At 39.9% G+C, this 22328-nt stretch overlaps 1 protein-coding gene across 3 annotated transcripts in view; it reads right to left on the bottom strand.

Annotated features, from left to right (window-relative positions):
• The window catches only part of ANKRD28 (ankyrin repeat domain 28), a 202609-nt gene extending 195488 nt beyond the window's left edge, over window positions 1-7121 (bottom strand). For all 3 annotated transcript variants that reach the window (XM_030328697.1, XM_030328700.1, XM_030328698.1), the window contains exon 1: window positions 6755-7121. Coding sequence is in view for 1 of the 3 variants with exons in the window: in XM_030328698.1 (XP_030184558.1) it covers window positions 6755-6781 (27 nt within the window). In the remaining 2 variants the exon portion in view is untranslated. The remainder of the gene's footprint in view (window positions 1-6754) is intronic.
• Window positions 7122-22328: the final 15207 nt, after the last annotated feature.

The raw sequence follows: 22328 nt of genomic DNA, 5'->3' as shown, positions 1-22328 counted from the left end.
TCCACTCTTCTAAAACCCATAACATAGTGGCTATTTAACTTGTGGGTGTTGTGGACTCCTCACAGGTTCTAATAAAAGTTATGACACCTCTTAAGTACATATATGCATATTCCTCCAGAAGCCCTTCACAGACCTTAGATTAAGAAAGCCCACCTATTAGAACTTCCCTCAACTACCAATCAAGTCCAAACTTCTTAATCTTGTATTCAAAGTACTTCACAATGTAGTCACTGTTAGTTTAGCTGATCTATCTCCCATCCTTTCCAACTATCCACACCAATCAGATCTATCTCCTCAGTACCCCAGCACAGACAGATATACTGTATTCTTTTTTTGGCCTGCCTTCATAGTTCTCTCTTGTTGCTTTCCTTCACAAGTATTTGCTTTCAACAAATCCTTCCTGTGAACCTCAAATACCTCCCTTGCCATAAAAGTTTCCTTCCACCTACAACCAGATCACCTGATCCTTTCTGAATTCTGAAACATGTTATCTACATCTTTTATGTTCTACAACTTTACATGTTCTATTACTATACAAGGCATCAAAAACCCAGTAAACACAAGACACACTTACTTTTTAACTGTTAGATACATTTCCAAATAACATGCTCCATATGCTTTCTTCAACCTCTATAAACCCTTTCAGGTGAAGTGTTTCAGATACTGTGCATTTATGTATCATTTCTCCTTTCCTAGCCAATAAGACTTTTAAGGGCAGAGATGGTGGCTACTGTACCTTTGTGTGCCCCAAAGTCTCCAACACAATGCAAGGGAACACTCAATAGAGAATACTTGGATATATAAGCACTCAGTGTTTTTCATGCATTTCACATATTCTGTACCCCTAATTATAAGATTTTTTTTTAGGATCATCTTTTTTTTCTACTGAAAGGTCAAAAAATGCTCTACCCTAAGTAGATACTTGATCAAGTGAGAGCATACTAACTATCCAAAACAGCAGTCAAATTATTCTCACCCATTCAATATCTATTTATTGATATATGCTAACCCTGCTCAAAAAAAAAAAAAAACCCTTCAACATATCAAGAATCCTTACCTAATGACCATTAACCCAAAAGAGAACACAAAGATGGCTCCTACACAAAAATAATCCAAATATAAAAACTATTATCCTTTAGTGCTACTGCAAACAAAGTCTAACTCCAGTTTTAAAACAAATTCAAAAAATAGAAACAAACATCCCAGATTACACATGTGCACACTACAAGAAGCAATAAAACAACATAAAAGTATAGAAATTTTTAAAAGAAACTCTTTAATATGATACAAATTTTATGAACTGATTCATACTACATGAATGGATGAACCTTAAAGATATTATACTAAGTAAAAGAAGTCAGACATAAAAAGTCACATGGTGTATAATTTCATTTATATGAATATCCAGAATAGGCAACTTCATAAAGACAGAAAGTAGTAAATCAGCACTCCCCAGGGGCTAGAGGTAAGGGAAAATGGGGAGTAACTGCTAATGGCTACACAATTTTGCAACTATACTAAAATCTACTGAATTGCACACTTTTCTGGGGGTGTTACTTATTGAATGTTTTTTTAAAATTGAAGTACAGCTGACACACAATGTTACACTGGTTTCAGATATACAGCATAGCAACTCAACAACTCTATTCATTATGCTATGATCGTCACAAGTGCAGCTACCATTACAATGATGGTACTGTGATATGATACTATTATATACTACTGACTGTATTTCTTATGCTGTATGAAAATCCCTGTAGTTTATGCATTCTGTAACTGGAAGCTTGTAGCTCCTACTTCCTTCATCCCCTTTAGCCCATCCCCCACTCCATTCCCCTCAGGCAACCACCTATTACTTATGGGACTGTTTCAGATTTCTGTTTGCTTGGTTGTTTCAAATTTCACATGTAAGTGAAATTCATATGGTATTTGTCTTTTGCCTACTTATTTTACTTACCATAATACCCTCGAGGTATAACCATGTTGCTGCAAATGGCAAGATCTTGTTCTTTTATTATGGCTGACTAATATTCCTCTGTGTGTGTGTGTGTGGGAGGGGGGGTGTTTGAGGAGCCTCTATACAGTTTCCCACAGTAGCTACACCGATTTACGTTCCCAGCACACCTTTTTCTCCACATCCTCACCAACACTTGTTTCTTTTCTTTTTGATTCTAGCCATTTTGACAGGTGTTAGGTGATATCTCACTGTTTTTTTAAATTTGTATTTCCCTGATGATGAGTGATGTGGAGTATCTTTGCTTGTATCTGTTGGCCATCGGTATTTCTTTGGAAAAATGTCTACCTAGGTCCTCTGTCCATGTTTTAATCAGATTATGATTTTTCCCCAATGCTGAATTGTGTAAATTCTCCATATATTTTAGATATTAACCCCTTATTAGATATATCATTTGAAAATATCTTCTCCCATTCAGTAGGTTGCCTTTTATTTTTTTTGTTTGTTGTTGTTGTTGTTTGTCTTTTACCCATTGTATATTCTTGCCACCTTTGTCATATGGTAATTGACCAAATAAGCAAGCGTTTATTTCTGGGCTCTCTATTCTGTTCCATTGATCTATGTATCTACTTTTGTGACAGTATCATACTGTTTTGGTTATTACAGCTGTGCAGTGCATCTTGAATCTGGGATTGTGATACCTCCAGCCTTTTTTTTCCCCCTCAAAATTGCTTTGGTTGAAATGTACACTTTAAAGGATGACTTTTATGGTATATGCATTACATCTTATTTTTTTTAAGTTTATGACCATTCTAACTACTTTATCTGAAAGAAAACTGCTCTTTTAAAATAAGAATCTTATTTTGTAGTTTGTTTTCTCAAGCTAAGCTAAACTCATGATTACAAACTGGTCCCCTACCAGCCTATTTGTAAAACTACAGCTTTAACTTTTTAATCAATGGTAACTACCAACTTACCTACCAATACTTATAGAGAGATTTTTTTCATAAGTATCTGATCTCTAACTTCCTAAAGAAAATTGGTATTTTAAAAATAGTAGGCACACCTGCACAGTAACAATGTCCTGGAGCTAATAAGCAGCAGCTAATATACCTGCTCCTATCTGCCATGATCGCCATCACTCCCTACTATCTTCTAGGTGCTAAAGCCAGGGCCAGTTACCATTTAGCTTCTCAATTGTGAGTTTGTTACCCTACACAGTCTGAACAAAGACAGTCTTCTCTCTCTTATGAGGGCAGACTATGAATCATTTCTGATAAATTAAAATGTAATTGCTGATAAATTAAAATGTAATTATGTAATTGGCCAAAAGGTACAAATTTCCAGCTATAAAGAAGTTCTAGGGATCTAAAGTACAGCAAGCAACTACAATTAACAATACTGCATTATATATATGTGCATGCATGCATACACACACACACACACACACACACACAAACTTCAAAGCTGTGAAGAAAGTAGACCTTATCTACACACACACACACACACACACACACACACAAAGTAATTGTGGGAGGGGACGGAGGTGTTAACTAACCTTATTATGTATTCCTTTTGCATTATAGGTATGTATCAAAACATCACACTGTACACCTTTAACTTACATGTTATATGTCAATATTTCAATAAAGCTGAAAAATATATTTTTTTAATTTAAATATAATCATATGATTACATTTTTGCTAACTGCAAAGATAAAAATCTGGATAGTGATACCTGTTGAATAAAATCCTACAATTGTAAGAGATTCATGCTGTATAAACACTTTAATGTGAAAAAAATCGAGGGGACAGTTCATGTTTCTAGTCCTCAAAGAGAAAACAATTTTCGCCTCATTTACAATTAAAAATTATTTTCATCTACTAACAAAGAATAATGCACTAGTCCAAGTTCTTGTCCAAATATCCTAAAGTTCACAGGTGGCATTTCACATATTATCACTACAGTGAGTATTAACAGATACTATATAGAACCAGAGTAGCATCCCAATTGCTTCATAATTGCAATTCATGAATGCAATGGTACAATCAGATTTGGTGTCCAACTGAAAACTCAATCCTGTTCTTACCCCCATATTAGGTATTGCCATGGAAAGGGGGAAAGCTGTCTTATCCAGATTTACCAGACATGAAAACAAACTGCTTTATTTAATCACTGATTTTATATTTAAACCATCTAGAATCCACCTGATGCTTATGCACACAAAGAACAACTCCTATCCATTAATAGGTTCTACTTATAATAGTTGTATTTGCAGAGCTAGAACAAAATACAAGGTAAATATGGCAATAATAGAAAAAAAGTAGGTTGAACTATTTCCTATCCCAAATGTAAATGAGGACAGAGTTAAATGTTAGGTTAAGTATCTTCCAGCTTTAAAATTATGTGTACTTATCTACACTGTCAGCTCCTTTTCCCCAAATAAAATAATTCATCTACCTGAACTGTTTTTCATGTACGTTAAAATTATATTTGTATTCCATTTCATTTTTACTCTCATTTCTAATAGCCAATAAAATATCAACATACAAGATGACTTATAAAAGCGGCTATTCCCTTTGAAATAGGCAAATCAAACTCATTTCTCAAAGTCTTCCAAAAGAGAGACCAGGTGAGTCAATTACTTTGTAGTTTAGAGGTAAACCTCAACGTTCTTCCCGTCTGAGCTATGTCACTTCATTAACTTGTCCAAGTAGCCTTAAGTTTACAGGTGACATTTTACATATCATCACTACCACTGAGTATTAACAGATACTATATAAAACTGGAGAAGCATCACAATTATTTCATAATTCCAATTCCTAAATACACAAATGCAAAGGTGCAAGTAGACTTTATGTCAATCTGAAAACATAATCTTGTTTCTTTTTTTTTTTTTTAATTTTTTTTAACATTTATTTATTTTTGGGACAGAGAGAGACAGAGCATGAACGGGGAAGGGGCAGAGAGAGAGGGAGACACAGAATCGGAAGCAGGCTCCAGGCTCTGAGCCATCAGCCCAGAGCCCAATGCGGGGCTCGAACTCACGAACCATGAGATCGTGACCTGAGCTGAAGTCGGACGCTCAACCGACTGAGCCACCCAGGTGCCCCAACATAAACTTGTTTCTGTTTAAACCTGATGGTGAATAAAATGAGATAATCTCCTAAAAGTTCACCAAATTCCTAATGCGCGCTATGATCCAAATCGCAGAAGTAACGTTTTCAAAAAGGAGGACTAGAAACAAAATAAAAATCAATCATTACTTCAACTATAACCTAGGGAAGCACAAAGTGCCATTAGATTGGTAAAGATTAGAGAATCTAGATCTTGAATTTTACACCTTTAAGGTATATCATGACTTGATTATACAGGAATTAGTTATGTTTTACCTGTTATTCTTCAACAGTGCTATCCCATAGAACTTTCTGATGATATAAATGTTCTGTATCTGTGCTGTCCAATACCACAGTCAATAACCACATGTGGCTACCAAGCACTGGAAATGTGGCTGCCAACACTAAGAGTAATGAACTTTTTATTTTATTTAATTTTAACTAATTAAAACTTATGTTGCCACAGGTAGGCTAGTAGCTATCATAATGGACAATGCTGTTCTATCACTTGAAATACAATGTATAAACTTCACTGAACAGGAGAGTTTTTCAAAGTATCATTCCTGACGATGCTAACACCAGCTAAAACCTTCCTGATACCCAATGATACACGCGTTAAGCCAACGGCCTAAAAAGAAAACAAAATTCATTTATGAAATGAGAATTCATGATACCAAGATTCAGAATTTAAGGCACAGTATTCAGTAAGAGATGATATTAAAAAAGACATCTCAAGTTTTTCCTCATTGTTTCTGAAAAAGGGGTACGCACTTTAAGAACAGTTTCCCAATATATGTAAGTTACTTTCCCTTCAAATCTGCCCAGTACCTTCTGTTCAAAAAAAAAAACAAATGGCAAAAATAAATTCTCAGCACTATTACGTCTACTGCCTCTCGGTAAATTTCATACGTTAATTTCCCTCTTCTTAAAGAGACACAAATGTTTGGAAGCCTCTGCACCGCCTGAAAGCCTTCTTACCCTTATTTCCATATTTTCAGGTGTACAAATCATTCTGATATAGTTGCCATTTCGTTCCTAGACACAATTTTTTTCTTCAGTGCGAAAGAGTCACTACTCTTTTCGGCACTTCAGGTATTCTTCGACCAGCTCTTCGTAAGTCAAGAAAAGTAACCAAAATGGTGCACAAAACGTCAAAAGAAAACAAGTCTAGGAACTTGCAGGTTGAATAGCTAGTCCCGAAGCAGAATCAACCGATTTTAACCCGGAGAGAGCGTGCCTCAAACTATCCGGCGAAGCAAACAGGCGAGCAAGGTCGTGACCTAAGGTCACGGCCGCCAGCACCGCTCCCGCCCGGCAGCGGAAAGCCACCTGTTAGGCCCGAGCCTCACCTGGCAGGAGAGAGGAGGTGCACACCCGGCAGCGCGCCGGGCGCGGGCGCCTAGGCGGCCAGCGCGGGACCCGCCCCTCACGCGGCGGCGACCGGAGACGGCGGCGAGCCCCCCAGCCGCACGTGGGCTTCACCCGGCCGGTGCTTCGCTGACAGGCGGGTCGCCCGCGGTCCCCGGCCCGGCCTCAGCGCGCTAGTCCCCGGGGCGGCACCCCGCCTCCCCCGCGCCCACCCCGCCGAGCGGGCGCCCGGGCGGCCCACACAGCTGGCCCGCCGCCCTCCCTCCCTTCCTTCCTCTCCGGTCGGCGCGATCCCGCCCCGCCGCCCCTCACCTACCTGGTCACGGAGTTTGAGGAACGCCATGGCGGTCGCCTCCGCCGCCGCCCCGGCCCACCGCTTCCGCCCCCGTAGCTTCGGTCGCTGCCCGGAGCCAGCGGGTCCGCGGCTGGCTGCGCTGAGGAGTCCGCGGGCAGGGGGCGGTGCCGCCTCCCGGGCCGCCCGCCGCCGCTACCGAGAGGTAAGGAGCCCGGTCGGTCCCGCCTCCTCCTGAGTACTCCCCCGCCCTCTTCTTTCCTTTCTTTCTCTTTCTCTCAGCTGCCTCCACACGCTGCCGCAGCCACAGCCGCCCACCGCCGCAGCCGCCGCCTCCTCACGCCCCCTTCCCGAAATACCCTGGCAGCCCCCGCGGCCGCGCCGCTCCAGCCCGCGGCAGCGGCGGCATCCAAACTCCACTCCACAATATTACCACCACCGCCCGCCGCGATTGGCGGCTGCGCGGGGGAGAGGCCAGAGTAAGCCGAGCGCCCATTGGCCACGCCACCGCGCCCGTTCGTGCCCCCCCCACCTCCTGGAGAGGGAGGGGGCGGAGAGAAGGAAGCTGCGAGGGGTGGGCTGCGAGCTACTGCGCGCGGGGTGGGGGAGGTGGGAGGGGAGCGGCGCCAAGCCGGGGGAGGGGTGGCCAGGTACTCCTGGGCGCGCGCCCCGGGCGCGGTGGGCGGAGCCCTGGCTAGAGGTGGCGCGGGGGTGGGGGGGAGTATCTGGAAGCGGGGTAACGGCCCTGGGCTCGCACGTGGAGGTGGAGTGCGGACGCTCCCCAAAGCTAGAGGACGCTGAAGGAACTGGGTGAGGGGCCGGAAGGGGCGCGAGAGGTGGGCACCTGGGGGCTGCTGCCTTCCTGCGACGGGAGAGAGGCGAACCGGACGCACACGTGGAGGGAGAGTGAGAATGCGCCCCTGGGCTGGGGGAGGAAGAAGGAGTCACACGAGTGGGGGGAGAGGCGTTCACCAGGCGGCTGCTGCCCTCTCGGGGACTGTGGGCAAGGCCAGAAGGAGGGGGCTACAGGGGAGCGTAAACTCCCCGGGTCTCGCGCGTCGAAGGAGAAGGAGTGTTCTTCCCTAGCACACGCCCCTCCGGACTTGGACTGGGCACGGCAGGGAGTGAGAGGTGACTCTTGGGGGCTGCTGCCCTCCCAGGGGCAGCACGGAGCCGGAGGGAGGGGGGAGGGGAAGGGGAGCGATGCTGCACTCGGGGCGGAACAGCGGCATCTTTGCAGGCCAAACAGGTTGTGGACGCTGGCTGGAGTCTTTCTCTGCCTGTAGTCCCAATCCGAAGCAAAGCTGTGGTTCTCCAAAATCCTCCTGCCCGGCTTGCATTTTTTTTTTTTCCCCTTTCTTCTCTTGCATCTGAAGGGTTTTGCCTCCCACTCGAGAGAAATCAATTGAAAAAAAATAATAAAAGATGTGCTGGATTTCCAATAAATAGCATCCTTGGATGGAGAAGAAGAGAAATGATTCCCTCACCCTGCCACACACACACCCCCACGCCACCCCACAGTTCTGAAACGGCTTTTCTTTCTAAGGCAGCAGCACACTGTTGCCATTCCAGGCTTGTGTGGGAGAAGGCTGTTGTGCGCCTGTGTCTGTCCGCCTGGGCGGCTCCAGCCCCTGGTTAATAAAAGGTACAGATGGTTAGAGCACAAATGTGTGACGTCAGGCTCGGTTTAAAAAAGTCCTCTTTTCCGACATCAATTGTGTCTCTTGGGACGGACTGTATTTAGAGGATCGATTTGAGTCTAGTGACAGTCAGGAGAAAAGGGGACCTATGCCAGGACTGTCAGCTTATAATAATGCTGTGCTTAAAACAAAAAGCTTATCTTTAGCCCCATAGAAAATGAAAATATCAGAGTGCAAAATGAAGAACACTGCTGATTAATAGTATGATCCTTCCAATATTCTATGACATATCAATGCCTTGATTCCATAGAAACAATTTCTTATCGAAAATTAACAATCCTCATCATAAATTATATTTTCTGCTTGAAATGGAAAGATTCTCCTAAGAGGTAGCAATCATGCTGAGGCTAAAAAGGAAGCTAAACTATTCTTGCTTTGTATTATTTTCAGTATCTCACTCCCCTATACTTCAATAACTTCAGCAGATATTATTTGTCATTCAGCCACTCCTTGTCAGTTCAGTGAGTGTGAATGAGTTAGGTTGTGAAAGCATTTGAATTTTCCAAAACAAAAGTGTGATGATATTACTAGACTACTTTGTGATTACAAGTCACCTTTGTAAATAATTACCCACAGGCTATACCCAACATAGTTCTTAGTCAAGGGGTGTAAGAATTTACCCTCATTCCTACGTGAACCTGTTAAGCACTGTGGATGTCTAGCCAGGAATTAATATGTCCCCTTCTCCCCAACTTCCCTCTCAATAATATCTTCCCCAGGTTAAAGTTCTAAAATTTAAAAGCACAACGGGAACTTGATTCACAACACGGCAAAGATTAACTTTTGGGAGAACACAAGTGCATTTGAGAGTATGAATTTAAGTTGTGGACAGAGTGCATTTTAATAGGTTTTACAGTTGAGCTAATGAAACTTTTCAGAAGTTACCTGAAAATCCTAATGAAAAATAATTAGTGAAAATATTTTATAATGTGTCATCTTTGACAGTCTTGCAAATGGTAAGCTCTGAGCTCTTCTGGTAGAGAATGCTTAATATCTAGCTCAGTTTCCACCCTTCTTTGGCCTAAACAACATGTAACTTGAGTCTTAATTTCACAATTTGTAAAAATTAATCTTAACATTACCTGGCCTGTTCATCTCACACAATCAAATAAGATAATGATAGGAAAGGCTGTGGGAACTCTGCAGGACCATTCAAATATAATGTTATTACAACTACATTTCCAAAGCTGGAGAGAGGATAACAATCATTCTGGAAAGTAAGAATAAAAAATTGATATGATTGAATAATACAATGAAGTAAGATTTGTGTTCAGATTCTGATAAAATTTTTCAAATCTTTATGATAAGGTTATTCCTCCCTATTATAAAACATTCAAATATTAAAGGAATCTATAGTATTGAAAAATCCCATATCATCAAAGCTAATGAAGCCAGGAACTTGAATGGTCAGCAATCTCTCCTACCCATTCCCTCACCCCCACCCCCACACACACTTCTTAAAATGTCATTTTCATTCTCTTTTACTACAGCCAGCAGCTCTATTCACATTTTAAGTACTCTATAGTCAAAAAGGAAATGTCAAATTTTAAGTTTCAAGGAATGACTAATCAGTTGGGCTAGACTCATGTGACCAGGCCTCAGTCCAAAGGAGCAAGGTCTTAGAACTGAAAACAGCTTCCATTCAGAATTCATGTCTAAAATGGTAGAAGGAAAGGTGTCATACAGATGTGACCATCAGGGAAACTGCTTTGATTTAGGCAGTCACAGTAAATTTTATGTAGTGTGCTGCTATGTCTGGGGAACTTGTCAGCACCTTAAATGTGTCACTTCATTTACGTTTTTCAATAACCTCAGTTATCTCTTTGTGTTGGGAAATGGGCCCAGAGATGTTGTGAGCCCATAGTTACCTAACTAACGTCAGGGTCTGGATGCATGAGAGCTTTGAAAGCCAGAAGAGCAATTAATGTGGTAGGAAATTTTGAACCAGATGACCCTTATATAAATGATTTTTATATAGAGACTGAAATACATGGAAAATGCATATAATAAGCTGCCAGAGCAGCCAAGATAAGTTCAGAGACCTGAAGGTTAGATATAGAAGAGCCAGTATACATCTTAAAGAGTTTCTGGAGGAGAGAAAATAGAGTATGGAGGAGAGGCAATATCCAAAGAGATGATTGTGAGAATTTTTCAGACCTGAAGAAACCATGGGTTACCAAATCAAAAGAAAATGCTGAGGCTCAAGCAGAATAAATTTTTGAAACTAAGACCTGTATAGAGGAGTGAAATTACCGAATACCAAATGCAATAAGAAAATGTTAAAAGGTACCATTTTGACAGGAATGAGCTGTCAGCAGATTTATAAGCAGCAATAGGTGACAGAAGGAAAATATCTTCAAAGTACTGACAGTCCATAACTGAAAAACTAGTATTCTATACCTAGCTAAACTATCTTTCAAAAGGAAGAACAAAATAAACACATTTTCAAATTTAGTACTCACAGATGCTCATTGAAGGACATACTAAAGAATTTGCTCCAATAAGAAAAGCTGAACCCAAAAGGATTAAGTAAGTATGGGATAAGGAAGAATAAACAAATTAACAAATATATTGGTTAATCTAAATCAGAATTATTTTTTTATATTCCAGTATTTTGGAATTTTAAAACCAGGTGAAATTAAAATATTAGCCCTCAAAAATATCATAGATGATGGCAGAAAGGGAGTTCTGAATTAAAGACTCAATTTCTTTTACTCAGGAGTGAAATATGCCTTAACTTCAGACTTTCACAAGTTATTATATTGGTTAAAATCCTTTGTTGCAAACAACAGACTTCAAGCAAGAATTTCTTAAATTGACATTCAGCAGCTCCAGGGTCATTGGGTAAGAAGAAAAAAGAAAAGCTTGGGTTAAGGTTCTAGAAAAAAATTGCCCTAAACCATGCAGCAGAACTTTCATGGTAAAGAAACTGTTGCTATTCCCATCAAACACTAAATGCCATGAACTCAACTTTTCTTCCCCTGTTCCTGCTATCAACATCAGGACTTTGCAATGACTGCCGCCTTTATAAGCTTGATGTTTTAATCTTTACCTACACCAGGAAAATGAAAGTTGTGTGCAGAGCTTGTATCCTCACATTCCTCACATTTCCACAGGTGCTCTGGCTAGCACAGCATATGTCATAGGCCTGCATCCTGGTTGCAAGGGAGGCAAGAAATCAGAGTTCTGAATTTTATATTGGGAAGATGAGATTTATAACCAGGGAATTATCCTAAATATAGAAATGTTATTTAAAAGATTATGGCGGGGCACCTGGGTGGCTCAGTCAGTTGAGCATCTAACTCTTGATTTCGGCTCAGGCCATGATCCCAGAGTCCTGGGATCAAGGGCCCCCATTGGGCTCCACACTAAGGGTGGACCCTGCTTAAGATTCTCTCCCTGTCTCCCTCTGCCCCTCTCTCCTGCTAGTGCTCTCTCTCTCTCTCTTTCTAAAAAATAAATTAAAAATAAAAGATTATGGCAGCCTTGAATATGACAGTCTATTACTGATATATATATAGATATAGATATATATTAAACATTGAAAGGTATTCACCAAAATTAGAGAAGTAGAATGTCTAACTTCCGAATCTATAGAGGAAAAAAATGACCTACAGAAAACTTAGTTACTGGATTAGCAAGCAAAAAAGAAGAGAAAGAAAAGCAAAGGATAAATAGGAAACAAGATTCTAGAGAGAAATCAAAGTGGTATTAATAAATATAAATGGTTTGTATTATTAAAAAATGACACCAAAAACACATTTAGACAGGGTTTTTAAGGGAAGAAACACAGCCATGTGCCATTTGCAACTATATAGTTAGAACATATTACCAAACATTTGGAGAAAGGCAATTTTTTTTTAAAAACTACCAAGAAAATACTAACCAAAAAATTGTTCATCTAATAATATTAATATCCAACATAAGAATTTAAAACAAAGATTGATAGAGATAAAGAGTGACATGTAGTAATTATAGAAGGAACTATCCACCAGGACAACCTACAGTCATGATACAATGATGAACTAATGCGCACTAAATCACATAGAGCAAAGTTTGCTAGAACTACATAGAGAAATTGATAAATGCAAAAACTAATAAACAAGCAGATAAAAGATTAGAATACCATGGGATCAATAAACTTGATATCATGTGAGATTATAGATACGTACACACACATACACACCCATAATCAGTAGTAAAATATAGTCCATACCATTCCTCCAGACATTTAATCCAGCCATTTTATAGGTAAATTTTACAAAATGTGCAAGAGAAAATTCCTCTCCTTTGTTTTACTTCACAAAGTAGGAAGCTAAAAACCAAGTGCATAACCAAGACTTCTGATGTACCAAGTGCTTTTCAGATACCTTGTCTTCCAAACACCCTCTGACATATCCAGTATTGTGTTCTTGTTTTTGAGAGAGAGAGAGCATGAGCAGGGGAGAGGGGAAAAGGGAGAGAGAATCTTAAGTGGGCTCCATGCTCAGCAAAGATCCAGATAAGAGGCTTGATCCTATGACCCTGGGATCATGACCTGAGCCAAAATCAAGGGTCAGAAGCTCAACCAACTGAGCACCCAGATACACTTGTCAAAAACATACCCAGTTTTTGACAAGTGTAATTGTTTCAGCGAGGCCATGCAGAACCATTTCATTTGGTAAAAGCTCTTCCAAGGAGATCTCTGCTTAACTGCTTCAAATATCTTTGCTGGTGATAGCTGCTCTGTGTTTGAAACACAGAAAACGCATATAATAGACTACATAGGATAAAGATAAACAAATGTGTGCAGAGCATGATATAAACTATGTAAACAAAAACAAAAAAAGCAAAAATCTGAATAGGGAAAATTTTAAGCCTGCAAAAAAATATACCCCAATATTAAATAAAGTTATGTTTAAATAACAGAAGTAGGAGTCATTTCTTCTATTTTTTGTACTCTGCATATTTTGTTCAGCGAGAAATTGTTTAAGTAGTTTCCAAATATATTAGTGCTTCGTGGTTCCATTACTTCACTGGAATAAAAAACACATGAGACATACAGAAAACAACTGTCAAAATTGCAAAAGAAATTCTGACTATAGCAATAAGTACATAAATATGATTGGACTAAACATGCTGCTCAAAAGGCAGATACTATCAAACATAATAAAACAGCAAGACCCGACTCTATGTCACAGGCCTACAAGAGACACACCTGAGTTTAAAGGTATTATATTGAAAGTAAAGGATGGAAAAGATAGACCATACAAACAGTAACCATAGGAGGCCTAGAGTGACTATATTAATATCAGGCATATTGAAAGACAAGAAATATTATTGGAGACGTTTCTGATAAATGGTCAACACATCTAGAAGATATAATAGTTATATATACATCAAAGAACCATCTCCCAAAATGTATGACACAAAAACTGGCAAAAGTGAAAGGAGAAATAGATAATAATAGAGATTTCAAAATCCCACTTTCAATAGTAGAACAACTATAGAAGACTTTAACAACACTATCAACCAACTTGTCTTAACTAATATTTATAAAATACTCCATCCAAAAGCTGCAAAATGCACATTTCTTTTCACATGCATATGGAACATTCTCCAGGCTAGACCATATACTATAGCCTAAAACAAGTCCCAAAAAAATAAAGAAGACAAATTATACAAAGTATGTCCTCTGGCCACAATGGAATTAGAGATCTATACAGAAAGACATCTGAGAAAACACTAAATAGTTGGAAATTAAGCAAAACACTTCTGAATAACCAACGAGTCAAAGAAGAATCACAAGGAAAATTAATCAAAATTCATGGCATGTATCTAAAGCAGTGCTTAGAGAGAAACGTGTAACTTTAGATGCCTATATAGGAAAAAAGTTCTTACATCCAGATGGCAAACAGACACATGAAAAGATGCTCGACATCACTCATCATCAGGGAAATACAAATCAAAACCATAGTGAGATACCACCTCACACCAGTCAGAATAGCTAAAATTAACAACTCAGGAAACAATAGATGTTGGCAAGGATATGGAGAAAGGGGAACCATTTTGCACTGTTGGTGGGAATGCAAACTGGTGCAGCCATTCTGGAAAACAGTATGGAGATTCCTCAAAAAATTAAAAATACAACTACTCTATGACCCAGCAATTGCACTACTAGGAATTTATCCAAAGGATACAAAAATGCTGATTCAAAGGGGCACATGTAGCCCAATGTTTATAGTGGTGCTATCAGCAATAGCCTAATTGTGGAAAGAGCCTAAGTGCCCATCCCATGATGAATGAATAAAGAAGATGTGGTATATATATGTACATATATATACATATACATATGTATACATATATACAAGAAATGTATATATATGTATATATATAAACACATACGTACAATGGAATACTACGCAGTGATGAAAAAGTGAAATATTGCCATTTGCAACAACGTGGATGGAACTGGAGGATATTATGCTAAGTGAAATAAGAAAGATATCATGATTTCACTCATATGTGGAATTTGAGAAACTCAACAGATGAACATAGGGGAAGAGAAGGAAAAAGAAGATAAAAATAAAGAGGGAGGCAAACCATAAGAGACTCTTAAGTACAGAAAACAAACAGGGTTGCTGGGAGGTGGGGGAGTGGGTTAAATGGCCAATGGGCATTAAGAAGAGCACTTTTCAGGAGAAGCACTGGGTATCATACGTAAGAGATGAATCACTAGGTTCTACTCCTGAAGCCCAACACTACACTGTATGTTAACTAACTTGAAAATTAAATAAAAGAAAAAAAAAGTCTTAAAAACCTAAGATTCTGCATTAAACTAGAAAACAAAGAGCAAGCTAAACACAAAGCAAGTAGAAGGAATTAAGTAATTATTATAGCAGAAAAACAATAGAGAAAATTTTTTAAAGCTGATTCTTTGAAAAAATCAATAAAATTGACAAACCCTTAACTAGACTGACCAAGAAGCTAAGAGAAAAGGCACTAATTACTAAAGTTATAAAAGATAGAAAGATATTGCTACCAACTCTGCAGAAATTAAAAGGATTATAAGGGAATATTATCAACAGCTAAATGTCAATAAATTAAACAACTTAGATAAAATGGAAAAATTTCTATAAGTACACAAATAACCAAGACTGACTCAAGAAGAAACAAAATATCTGCATAAACCTTTAACAAGTAAAGATATTGCATTAGTAATTTAAAATCTCACAAACAAAAGCCAGGCCCAGATGGTGTCACTGGTGAATTCAATCAAACGTTTTAAAGAAGAAATAAGAATGGAGTGCCTGGGTGGCTTAGTTGGTTAAGCATCCAACTTTGGCTCAGGTCATGATCTCATGGTCCGTGAATTTGAGCCCCGCGTCAGGCTCTGTGTGGACAGCTTAGAGCCTGGAGCCTGCTTCGGATTCTGGTGTCTCCCTCTCTCTCTCTGCCCCTCCCCTGCTCATGCTGTGTCTCTCTCTCAAAAATAAGTAAACATTAAAAAAAAATGTTTAGGGGCGCCTGGGTGGCGCAGTCGGTTAAGCGTCCGACTTCAGCCAGGTCACGATCTCACGGTCCGTGAGTTCGAGCCCCGCGTCGGGCTCTGGGCTGATGGCTCAGAGCCTGGAGCCTGTTTCCGATTCTGTGTCTCCCTCTCTCTCTGCCCCTCCCCCGTTCATGCTCTGTCTCTCTCTGTCCCAAAAATAAATAAACGTGGAAAAAAAAAAAATAAAAAAAAAATGTTTAAAGAAGAAATAAGATCAACCCTTCACAAATTCTTTGAGAAAACAAAGAGAATACTCCCCAATGTATTTTATGAGGCCAGTACTATCCTGAAACCAAAGCCAGTCAAAGACATCACAAGAAGAAAAGACTGCAGACCAATATCCCTTATGAACAAAGATGCAAAAATCCTTAACAAAATATTACCAAATAAAGTTCAGCAACATGAAAAAAAAAGAATAATATATCATGGCCAAGTTGGATTTATTCCAGGAATGCAAAGTTAGTTTAACATCTGACAATCAAGTAATGTGCTATATTAATGTAATAAAGGACAAAAAACTCATAATCTTCTCAGTAGAGCAGGAAGAGTTAGCAAAGGAGATTGAGTGGGATAAGAAAAACCAGAAACCAAGAATGTATTTCAAGAAAGAAAGAGTAGTCAACTGGTTGATTGCTGCTAAATCCAATAAAAAGAGAAATTGGATTTTTTTAGGGCCATTGGATTAAACCATATGGAGGTTGCTGACAACTTTAGGAAGGGTTTCAGAAAAAATGGTATAATTAACCTGATTGGAATGAATTAGAAGAGAATGAAAAGTGAAGAGGTGGAAAAAGGAATAAAGACAACTTTTTAAAGGAGTCTCATTCTAAAAGGCTGTAGAGAAATGGAGCAGTAGTTGCAGGGAAACGAGAAGCCTAAGGGAAGCTGTTTTTGTCTTTTAAGGTGGTAGATATTACATCCCATGTATAGGCTGAGGTGTGATACAGATGAAAAGGAAAAATTGACTATGCAAAAGAAAGAGCAGTTACCTGTAGAACAAAGTCCTTGAAAAGGCAAGAGGAAATGAGATGTCATTCAGAAGTAGAAAGTATCAAGAACTCTGCAATGTATGAGATTTCATCCACCTTGCATGCTAACAGCCTGTCATAATTTCATGGGTGCTGGCAAAAAAAACAAAAAACAAAAAACAAAAAAACAAACAAAAACAAAAAACATGAGACCCCTGGGTCAGAGACAAAGGATTTCATCTCTCACAGTAAAAGCAGTAGCCAGAGATCAGAATTTTATTATATCAATTTCCTGAGCCTCAGTTCCCACAGAGCAATGTGAAGAGGGCCAGGAGATGCCTGTACATGGCAGTGGGTTGCATTACAAGTAAGGAAATCTGAGCTTCGTGAACCTGAATCTTTTACACTGGGAAGTAAACATGCCTGTCCTTTGCTCCAGAGAGAGACATTATTTTTATTATAGTGGACAGTAAGTATTCCTGCTTTTTGCTCCAAAGGAAGATACTATCTCTGTCTTCCCAGGCTATTCACTCTACAAATATCCTTGATAAGATAGCCTGAATCAAAACAAATGTGAGGGGCGCCTGGGTGGCGCGGTCGGTTAAACGTCCGACTTCAGCCAGGTCACGATCTCGCGGTCCGTGGGTTCGAGCCCCGCGTCAGGCTCTGGGCTGATGGCTCGGAGCCTGGAGCCTGTTTCCGATTCTGTGTCTCTCTCTCTCTGCCCCTCCCCCGTTCATGCTCTGTCTCTCTCTGTCCCAAAAATAAATAAACGTTGAAAAAAAAAAATTAAAAAAAAAAAAAAAAACAAATGTGAGAGACACATGGAGAACTATCTCTCAACAGAGAGTTTAGCTTTATTAGAATGGACACTTCATTTTAGGACATGGAGGTTGGGAAAGTAGGGAAGATAAGATTATTGGAAAAGATGCTGATACCTCTCTTTTGCTTAATTTTATTTTTTCCCCCAGTATATCAGTGGGTGAGTATATCAGGTAAGAGTGAGTATTAGGCATTGAGAGTGGGATTTTTTTTTTTAATTTTTTTAATGTTTATTTATTTTTCAGAGAGAGAGACAGAGCAAGAGTCAGGGAGGGGCAGAGAGAGAGGGAGAATCTGAGCCGGCAGCACAGAGCCCCACGCAGGGCTCAAACTCGGAACTGGGAGATCATGACCTGAACGGAAGTGGGATGTTTAACCAACTGAGCCACCCAGGTGCCCCGAGAGTGTGGGATTTAAATTAAAAAAGTCTAGAAGAACGAGAGTGGGTTGACTAAGGAAATGAGGGATTACTGGGCATTGTTGAGGGCCCTCCTCTAATTTATAATCATAAGTTTAAACAGCACAAGTCGTGACTGTTTTAACAAGGTTTTTTCCACTGCTTAGGTGTAGGAACAAGATAGATAGAGAGTTGGCTTTAACCAGGATTGGCATTTTTCCAGGCAAGTGATAAAGAAAGTGGCAATGGAGTTGTGGATGTACACCAAGGACTGATTGCAGTGAATGACCAGGGATTCTAGGCTGGATGAAGAAGAGAGTGAGGAGAGGAAGGGACAGTTGAAACACTGATGGGGCCAAAGGATCAGAGCTCCTGATGGGGTTGCAGAAGGGTTGGAGTCAGGCTATTATAATAAGTGAACTGGAAGACAAGAGGCAGTAGTCAAACAATGGAATGCTTAAAAATCAAGATTCAGAATTACAATACATAACCACGAGAATGGATGGCTGAGGTGGGTGGAGAAAAATCTCATTGGATGTGAAGAGTTCAGTAAACTAAGTGGTCAGAGTGTCATATAATTCATTTATGAGCTTATTGAAGTCACCAAGAAAAACGAGTCACATGGAAAGAAAGATAGTGAACCAGTTGCTAAAATTTTCAATGAATGAGGGGAAGTAGCTGGAAAGTTACAGCTGATTATGACAGGGAGGGATGGCAACTACTCTTTTTTTAATGTGTTTTAATTTATTTTTGAGAGAAAGCGAGAGTGGGGGAGGGGCAGCGAGAGAGGGGGCCGAGGATCCAAACCAGGCTTTGCACTGACAGCAGTGAGCCTGATGCAGGGCTTGAACTTATGAACCGAACTGTGAGACCATGACCTGAGCCAAAGTCAGACACTTAACCAACTGAGCCACCCAGGTGCCCCTTTTTTTAAATAGATATTTATATATATAACCAAGGAAGCACTGTGGGGGAGACAAATTATCACTATCTCCAAGAATTGTGTGAACTAACTTGAAGATAATACAGACACCCAGGAAAAGCTAAACAACAGCAAACATTGCAGTAGGGGAGGACAAAAAACACTGGTCTAAGGGTCAGAAGATATGAATTCTAGTTCCAGTCATGCTAGTAATTAGCCATGAGCTTAGGTAAGGTACATCACTTACCCTCACCAGGCTTCAGTTTCCACATTTGGATATGGATTAGATGATTCCCAGGATACCTGAGGGCCTAACATTCCATAATTCTATGATCTAAAATAATGCCTATTTCACAAGGAAGTCAGGAAGAATAAGCACTATTATCCAGATGTTACAGAAAGAGGAAATTGAACCATGAAGGACTATATAATTTGCCCAGCATAAGACTGTTAAGTCAGGTTCATTGTCGTTTGTGTTAGATCTTACAGCGTGCAGAGTAGATCCCCTAATCTGTGTTTGTTTCCCTTCACTTAACACAAAGTTGTGTTTGTCTTTCCATTATCTCTATTTGGTTCTAGCTAGGTCATGATTGCCTATGTCAAAGAACAAAGAAAGTACTATCAGAAACCGTAGCTGGAGCACCAATGTTTAACACAGCCCTGAAAGAACACATTTTTTACAGGAAGCAAAGAGGTGTGTTGCCCTCTAGGAAATGCATACCACTGTGGAGTAATTAGGCTGACGTGCATTTCCCTGGTGGCAAATGTAATGAAGGGGTCCAATAATTCTTGACATCAGCATAATGTTGGGGTGGGATTGGAAGTCAAGATTTAGAAGGATATGATTGGAATAAAGGGTATATAAACAGTTTTTCTTCTATAACAAATTCTTCCTTTATAACTAAAATGTTACTTCTGTAATTTTTAATATATGCAAGCACATTCAGTCATACAGTTAACAAATATTCATTGAGATCCAACTATATGCTAAGCACCATCATAAAAGCTGGAAATATTATGGAGAGTAAGACAGCTACAGACCCTTTCCTATCTCCCTTTGCCAGTGTATACTGAATAGAGTGGGAGGTGGACCTAAATAGGAAGATGATTAAGATATCTTTCAGAGTATGATCAATGCTATGGAGAATATAACAATAATATATCCCTTACCATGTAACAATATATTCCTTACCATGTTCTGCATTCTCTCCATTTAAAATGTTAAGTATCACAAGAGCTAGAACTTTGTTATATTATTCATCATTGTGCCCTCTGTGCCTCGATTAGTGAATTTTAACTGTGGGCTTCTTTAAATAAGGTTGTCAGGAGAGGTATCTCTAAGGAGGTGCCATCTGAACGGAGACCTAAAAAATGAAGAGTTTGCAGTCATGCAAAGAAGAGGGGCAGGAAAAGAGCAATGTAGAGTTCCCAAGAAAGCCACAACTTCAGCATGTTTTGGAAACAAAGAAGCCACTGTGGCTGGAGAGCTGTAAGGGCGGTAAAGTGTAACATAAGGTGAGGCTGAAGCAAGAGTCAGGGCTAGAATAATATTGGGCCTTGTAAGCCAAGGCTAGGAGGTTGAATTTTAATTAAATTGCTATGGTAAGCCATTGGAGGATTTTAATGAGGGATATTATATGACCTTACTTTTATTTTTTAAAAGTTTGCTCTGGCATCTATGTAGGTAATAGACTGAGGGAAGTGTGAGAGGAGGCAAGAGATGGGTTAGGTTGTGAGAGGTGATGGTGGTTTGGTGCAGGGCAAGAAGCGTTGAGTAGTTGAATTTGAGATCCATTCTGAAGGTAGAACAAACACCAGGACCAACTGATTAGTTGGAGATGGCATGTTAGAAAAAGAGAGGGGTCAAGAAAGACTCCAGTGTTTTGGCTTAAGTAACTTGGTGCTGGTGGTGCCACTAAGTGATAGGGAAACTGGAGGAGGAGCAGGGTTTTTCCAGGGAAAATCAAGGATTCCATTTTGGCCATGTGAAGCTTATTAGACTTCCAAATGAGTATGTAGATTATAAATGGTTGATATGTGAGTATGGCAAGATGTCAGAGCTGAAGATGTCCTTTTGTGAGTCATTGGCATTTCGATACTATGTAAAGCCATGTAGCTGAGTGAGATCACCAAGGGAGAACATGTAGATATGACAGCCAAGGACAAGGCCTTGAACATCTGTCATAGAACTCCCAATTTTGCCCTTTGAATAATAGGATATTTTATGTAGAACTGCATTTTAAAACCCCATTGGGGGGGCACCTGGGGGGCTCAGTCATTTATGTGATCGACTTTTGCTTTTAGCTCAGGTCATGATTTCACAGTTCATGAGTTCAAGCCCCGCATCAGGCTCTGTATTGACAGTGTGGAGCCTGCTTAGGATTCTGTCTCTCTCTCTTAAAATAAATAAACAAAAAAAAATCCATTTTGCCTTTCCCTTTCTCTCAGCAAGTAGTAGGAGGCCATCTTGGAGGGAAGCCATCTTGGTGAGAACCTTTAATCACACAACAACCCCTGGAACTTGCCAGTATGTCATCAGAGACACAGAAGAAGCCTCTGGTCCCTACAATACCTCTCTCCCATAATGCAGTGTTCCTTGACTTCCCCAGGCCACAATGATCCCTCCTTTCCTCTATTTTCCTTTGAACCTCTCCTTTCCTCAGATTTGTACCTCTGCAGTCAGTCCTGTTAGTGTTGTAGCTATTTATGCAGAGCAGGTACTCTGTGTTTGTGTCCCTCCACTTGTACAAAATGGTATTTGCCTTTCCATCATCTCTATTTGGTTCTAGGTAGGTCATGATTACTTATCATCCCCACTTTCAACTGTACATTGTAATTTCCTCAAGGGCAGGATATTCTCTTACATATCTTTCTATCCCTTACCATGTTCTACATTTCCCCATTTAGAAAGTAAGTACTACAAGAGCTAAGACCTTGTCTGTTATTTTCACCACTTTGAACTCTTTGAACCTGGAACAATGTTCTTGAATAAACAAACAATGGATGAATATAATAGCTGTTAGTAGATTTATGTTCTAGATAGGTGATCAGGAACCGTGCCTCAAAGCAAGACTTTCTCCCTTTTCCTTGATAGATGTTATCTCCCCTTTGGGTCCCCTTGAGCTTTACCATTCCCCACACTTAACACTGCAGCATAAAAAGGTGTTTCACTTCTCACCACCTTTATGGACTCTTTCCAGATTCTGCTGATGCTGAAGGAGATAAGAATAGGGCATGTGTTTTTGGTCTATATAATGC

The sequence above is a fragment of the Lynx canadensis genome, chromosome C2 (assembly GCF_007474595.2).
Source record: "Lynx canadensis isolate LIC74 chromosome C2, mLynCan4.pri.v2, whole genome shotgun sequence".
Classification (NCBI taxonomy): Eukaryota; Metazoa; Chordata; class Mammalia; order Carnivora; family Felidae; genus Lynx; species Lynx canadensis.
This window is presented reverse-complemented; position numbering and strand designations above follow the sequence as displayed.